General features: G+C 44.7%; 1 protein-coding gene across 1 annotated transcript in view; it reads left to right on the top strand.

The window, feature by feature from the left end:
- SHLD2 (shieldin complex subunit 2) overlaps positions 1-6,968 on the top strand; it is a 123,937-nt gene that overhangs the window by 54,095 nt on the left and 62,874 nt on the right. The window contains 1 exon segment of the mRNA XM_006029509.3: positions 6,900-6,968. This exon segment is cut by the window's right edge and continues 32 nt beyond it. Within this exon segment, the coding sequence (XP_006029571.2) occupies positions 6,909-6,968 (60 nt within the window). The 5' untranslated portion in view covers positions 6,900-6,908.

Here is a 6,968-nt window from a genome sequence, read left to right as displayed (position 1 = left end):
CCCTGCTGGCCCTTCCTGGACATGTGCCAGGATAATTCTTTCAAAAAGCTTCCTGAGGACTGAGGTAAGACTCACAGGCCTATAGTTTCCTGGGTACTCCTTCCTCCCTTTTTTGAAGGTGGGGACCATATTGGCCCTTTTCCAGTCTTTCGGCACATCGCCCGAGCACCATGAGTGCTCATAGAGCTGTGTCAGAGGTCCCGCAATGACCTCTGCTAGTTCCTTCAGCCCTCTGGGGTGGAGAGCATCAGGACCTGCGGATTTAAATACATCTAGTCTCTCCAGAAGTTCCCTGACAAGGTCCTCATTAACCCTAGGCCTGGGTGTGCCACCCACAGGGCCCTCGGGGGTGCCAGTGGGGGAGATATCCAGGTCCCTCCTCAGAAATATGGAGGCAAAGAAATTGTTGAATATGTCAGCTTCACCGTCAGGTGAGATGACCTTAATTCTTTTGGATTTCTAAAGAGTAATTGCTACTCCTCTCCACACAAGCAGTTATATCAAATAAGCAAGTAACACATCAGCTATTCTGCAGTACAGGTTTTCCTCACTATATGTGCGAATTCGCTCTTATGCGATGACCCTTTTTATACCAAAAATTAGTTATAGGCGACGTAAATTCACTATTACGTGATTGGTGTGGTGGAAGCCCACAGTCAGTTGCTTTGTGCAGTGCATTGTGGGAGTGACACGCACCAAAATATAGTCTCCTGTGTGGATTTGTGCTCCTTGCTCGTTGTCTGAGACGCATGTTTCTGTAGTTGCCATCCCCATTATGATAATGCCCTGTGCTTGTGTGTATTGTGTGCTGTTGGTGAGTATCAAAATTGTCTTGTAAAAGTGGTAGAAATGGGTTTGAGGGTCAATACAGTCCAGGTCTTGGGACGTATCCCTATTTGTTACATTGTAAAGTGCGTTCCTTTTATGTAAATTCAAGTTATGCATGATTTTGCAGGAACGCATGTACAGCATAAAGTGAGGGAAATCTGTAATTACGTGCGTGCCCATTCTTACCTTGCCTTAAGTGCAAGAAAACTTATCCCATTTTAATTGGAAGGGTGTAAGCCCTTCATTTAGTGCAAAGCGTATACCTTACATATGTGCAGGTACCACGGAGTAGCTGATGCACTGTAAATTTACATCCTAGTTTATTTCGCAGTAATTTGTTTCATAGTTTCATAGTTGTTAGGGTTGGAAGGGACCTCAATTGATCATTGAGTCCGACTCCCTGCCCTGGGCAGGAAAGAGAGTTGGGGTCATATGACCCCAGCCAGCTGCTTGTCCAGTCTCCTCTTAAAGACCCTCAAGGTAGGGGAGAGCTCCACTTTCCTTGGAAGCCCATTCCAGATTCTGGCAACCCTTACTGTGAGGAAGTTCTTCCTGATGTCCAACCTAAATCTGCTCTCTGTCAGTTTGTGGCTGTTGTTCCTGGTTATTCCAAGGGGTGCCCTGGTAAACAGAGCTTCTCCAATTTCTTGCTGCCTCTGCCCCCCCGTCCCACTGATGAATTTGTAAACAGCCACAAGATCCCCTCTCAGCCTTCTCTTGTGGAGGCTGAAGAGATCCAGGTCCCTCAGTCTCTCCTCATAGGGCCTTACCTGCAGGCTCCTAACCACACGAGTGGCCCTCCTCTGGATCCTCTTTGAAGTGCGGCGCCCAGAACTGGACATAGTACTCCAACTGTGGCCTGACCAATGCCGCATAGAGGGGAAGTATCATCTCCCTGGACCTGTTTATGATGTACCTGCTAATACATGATAGAGTGCAATTAGCTTTACTGATTACTTCATCACATTGACAGCTCATATTCATCTTGGACTCAACTATGACTCCGTGGTCCCTTTCTGCCGTTGTGCTGTTGAAAAAGTCATCCCCTAGCCTATAAGTGTGTTGGTGATTACTTCTCCCTAGATGCAGCGCTTTGCACTTGTCTTTGTTAAACTGCATCCTATTCTTTTCTGCCCACTTTTCCAATCCATCAGGGTCTGCCTGGATTCGAGTCCTTCCCACTAGTGTGTTAACTTTACCCCATAATTTCATGTCATCCACGAATTTAGACAGAGTGCTTTTCACGTTCTCATCCAAGACATTGAATAGCACAGGTCCAAGGACTGAGACTTGGGGGACCCCACTGCCCACATCTTTCCAGGTTGATACCAACCCATCCACCACCACTCTCTGGGTGCAACCCTTAAACCAGTTTGCCACCCACCTGATAATATAATTGTCTATGTCACAGCCACTCAGTTTGTTTATGGGAATAGGATGAGATACCATATCAAAGGCCTTCTTAAAACCCAAGTAGATGACATCTACCTCGACTCTGCATCTAAGCATTTTTGACCTGGTCATAAAAAGGAACAGGGTTAGTCAGGCAGGATCTACCTGCTATGAACCTGTGCTGGTTGCCTTTCAGCATTATTTTTCCTGCTGGGCTCCCATAAATGTGACCCTTGATAATTTTTTAAAAGGTTTTCCCAAGGATAGAGTGAGACCAACCAGCCTATAATTACCCAGATCCTCCTTCCTCCCCATCTTAAAAATGGGGCCCACATTGGCCCTTTTCTAGTCCTCTGAGTGCTCAAACAGCCATGCCAGCCATGGGAACTGGCCATGACACAAGCCAGTTCCCTCAGTACCCTTGGATGAAGATCATCCGGGCCTGCTGACTTAAACACATTTAGCCCCTCCAAGTGTCCCCTTACTGGGTCAATGCTGACTGTTGGTGTGCTGGTGTTCCTCCTGTGCCTATCTATAATGCAGCTGGGAGATTTGTCTTGATCTGTGTTCAGGAATACAGAGGCAAAAAATTAATTGAAGAGTTCAGCCTTGTCCCTCCTATCTGTCACCAATTGCCCTAGCTTGTCTTGTAGGGGCCCTATGTTACCCTGCACCTTCTTTTTGCTCCCTATATACCTGAAGAAGGACTTTTTGTTGTCTTTAACTTTTGTCGCCAGCCTGAGTTCCATTGCTGCTTTGGCCTTCCTAACTGATTCCCTGCAAGTGCAAGCCAAGGAGGTATACTCCTTCTTGGTAGCTGCCCCCTTCTTCCACAGCCTGTATGCTTCCTTATTTGCCCCTAAGCTTTCCTGGATTTTCCCTATTCATCCAAGAGGGTTTCCTGGCCAATTTTCCCCCCTTTTGTGCACAATGGGATTGTCTCCTTCTGCTCCCATACGATTGCTCCCTTGAGGAATGACCACCCTTCCTAGACTCGCATTTCACCAATGCTTGATGTTCAATGCCTCACTAATTAATCTCCTGAGCACATTAAAGTTAGTCTTTCTGAAGTCTGGCACTTCTGCCCTGCTGGTTACTTTTTCCACCCTATGCCGGATAGTAAATTCAATTAGTTGATGGTCACTATCCCCTAGGTTACCTTGTACCTGCAGATCCCCCACCAGGTCATCCCCTGTAGCTAGCACCAAGTCCAGCAAAGCATTTCCCCTAGTGGGCCCATATACCTACTGCGTTAGCTGAAGGTCCTGTATGCAGGTTAAGAACCTATGTGAGCAGTTTCAGATCTGGCTGACTGCTCCCACCAGATGTCAGGGTAGTTTAGGTCACCCATGACAACCATGTCCCTTGACTGTATGGCCTCTGAGAGCTGCCTTGAGAATTTCGGGTCTAGCTCATCCTCCTGGTGTGGCGGTCTGTAGTAGACTCCCACTACCAAGTCCCTTTCCTCCCAGCCCCCTTGTATTCTAACCCAGTACCTCAATTTGCCCCTCCTCAGATCCCATCTTTATTATAGATGTGTGCTTCTTAACATAAAGAGCAACACCCCCCTCCTTTTTTCCCCACTCCATCACATCTGTACAACCTATAACCCTCCAATGCTTACTACCCAATTGTGAGTAGGGTCCCACCAGGTTTTAGTTAGCCCAAGTTATTGCTTGCAAGCAGGAGTGCGAGTTCCTCCTGCTTGTTCCCCATGCTCCTAACATTAGTGTAGAAACGTTTAAGGCCCCCAATGGGTGCCTTTGGTACCCCCTCTGTCCTGATGCCTATCAGGCCCCTTAGTACTTACTGGGCTGAATCCAGTGCATGGCTCATGGTTCACTGATCCAAGGATCTGTTTGTTCTCTGCATCCTCATCCCCCCAATGAACCTAATTTAAAACCTACGTAGGAGATCAGCCAACCTGTAAGAGAACAGAGTCTTACCTTTCGAAGAGAGATGAAGACCATCACATCCCCTTATGCCCCTTTCATGGAAGTGCGGATCGTGGTCAAAGAAGCCAAAACCCTCACGATGACACCAACTCTAGAGCCGCAGGTTGACTTTTCTGATGTAGGTGGCTTGATGCTGATGGCGACCGCTGACTGGAAAGATCAACGAGAAGACCACCTGTGTCCCCGACTTCCTAAGCCTGGCCCCCAGAGCCCTGTAGTCACTCATGATACAGTCCGGACTACCCCTGGCCACCTCATTTGTGCCCACATGAATGAGGACCATGGGATAGTAGTTGGAGGGCCAGATGAGGTCAGGAGTCCTCGCAGTGATGTCCTGGATCTGGGCTTTGGCCAGGTAGCATACCTCCTGCGCCGTGGGATCCGAGCAACAGATGGGTCCCTCTGTTCCACCACGATGACTCAGTGTCTCTTCCTCCGGCAGCCCGGTTGTCCCTCAGCCTGCATGGTGGTTGTTGTGAATGCGGCTTCCCCTGCTGCATTCTCTTCCAGTGCTGCCAGGGCCTAATATCTGTTCCCCAGCTGCACTGGGGAAGTCGTCTCAGCAGTACGATGATTGGCCTTGGAGGTGACCTTCTTCCATTCATCTGCATTAGGTCCCTCCCATGTTGTCTCTCCACTAGGTGTCTGATCCTGAAGAGAATGAAAAGTACCCGTCAGTCTCATCCTCTGCAGCCCTGATCCCCAACAGCCTGCTAACCTCTGCCTAGAGTTCCTCACCTGTCCCTTCCGGGCCTCAGACTGGGCACACGTGGGAGAGGTGAGGGAACCTCCGGCTCCCCCCGCCTTCCCCAGGCCTCAGGGGCCCCACCAGGCAACCCCTGCAGATGGGGGGCCAGGGGACCGCCAGTCCTCCTGAGGTCTCTGTCTTGGTGGATGCCTCAGGAGCCCTGGGTGGGAGGCATCACCAGGGCTGGGTCCCTGGCTAGGCGCCGTGTCCTTACTATGGTTGAAGATTGAAGGCTCTTCCTCTTCCACTCTGACTTACCTTGTGCACCAATCGTACCCATGAACTGCCCTGCGCACTGCCTGCAAACTGCTTCCCCTGTTGGCAGTCCCTGTTCGCTGGCTCCCTGGTCACTTGTTCATTTATTTCTATTAAGACCTGCAATTTATTACCTTCTCTTTTGCTCTTTCTCCTCTTCCTTGAAGTTGACAGGACTTAAGAAAGTGTGTAAATGCTGTTTAAAATCTTAAAGTAAAGGTTTAAGAATTCAATTCTGATTTGCAGAAATGTAGGTATATAACATCCCAGAAATTAGGATATTGCATTCAGCACTTTTAAAAGAACATTTTTTAAGGTTTTGAACTTACACAATCAAGTTACTGAAAGTCAGAATTAAAGCTGCCTATCCATATACTCTATAAGGCAGTTTTCATGAAATAATCACTGTTTTCTAGCTACTTCCATAATATGCCTAAGTTTTATATAGGATCACATTTCATGATGTCTATATTACCTTCTATGAGCTCTAAGAATATGAAGGTCTATCTGTGTCATAGAGTTTAGCGACCCCTAATGGTCTATTGTGAAAGTAAAAAAATGAAAGAAAAATATGGGTTTTTTTCATTGCAGTGTTTATTATAATGTCCTGGTTTTTCTTTTTGTAGTGGACCAAATTTTTAACTTCCTTTCTGTGATTGTTATGCTTGCCACCATAACAAGATTCCAGCAACTCCCAAAACATTGAGACAGATATAACCAGATGTGTCTGCATATTGAACTCCTACATTAGAGAGTTACATTTGGACAGCAGTAAATCTAAATTATTCTTGATACATAATCCAGTTTTGAAGAATGTCGTAATAGAAATGAAAAAAATAAATCCTTTGTTTCATATTTCACTAGCTGGACTTGTCTTAATATGCAAGAGAGACTAGACTTTCTGTCTTTATGTATATGAATTAAAGCTAGTATTGAAACATTTTTCTTAAGTTTCACTGTGATATTTTAGAGGTTATTGAAAGAGTAACTTAGGAATTCAGTAACAACACAACTTTTAAAGAGCTTCTGTATTAAAATAGTCATCTTCCCAATATGACTTTTTATTTTACTGCACTTATTTGTAGCTTTAAATATGTATTTTTTAAAAGGATTTGCATTAGTAATTTTTAGACTGCTTCTAACATTTTTAAATACATAGCATTTCTTTGAGATCTTCTGTAGTATGACATCAAATGTGAATTAGGTTGTCAGAAATTTTGGATATAGGTATTTGCCCTACAAATATATATGAATTATATATCTAAAAAATTAATTCATGTTACATTTTTTAAGCATCAGATAATGGTATTGAGTCTTTATAGAAATGAAAAAAGTTTAGCTTCCTGGAAATTTTGTTCAGGACTGCTCAGATTTCTTTCCTATGTACTCAAAGTTGCATCTGTTACATAAGGACAATGACACCCCCCCCCCCGACGCGATTTTAAATCATTATTGTTATAAATAGAACTGTTGGGAAAGATAACTCATTCACATTTTTCTGTATTAGAAATATTTAATTGTATGGATTGTCAAAAAATGTAAACTGGTTATGTATTTTTTTTAGGGCATTTTATTAAATACTACTGTTTCTGGTTTAATTATTTGGAAATATACGACTAGTTGGAAGATAAAGCAATAGTTTTTTGGCATTTTATGTGAATATATGAAGTACTGCAGTTATTGCACTAAATTATGTGTTCTTAAAAATCAAACCTATGCAGTAATTAAATATGTCTGGAAGACCACAAATCCATGTTTTCTTTGGAGCACCCATCATTCCAACTCAACTG

Source organism: Alligator sinensis, unplaced genomic scaffold (genome assembly GCF_000455745.1).
Source record: "Alligator sinensis unplaced genomic scaffold, ASM45574v1 scaffold374_1, whole genome shotgun sequence".
Taxonomy (NCBI): Eukaryota; Metazoa; Chordata; order Crocodylia; family Alligatoridae; genus Alligator; species Alligator sinensis.
The sequence above is the reverse complement of the archived record's forward strand: the minus strand, read 5'-3'. Positions and strand labels throughout refer to the sequence as shown.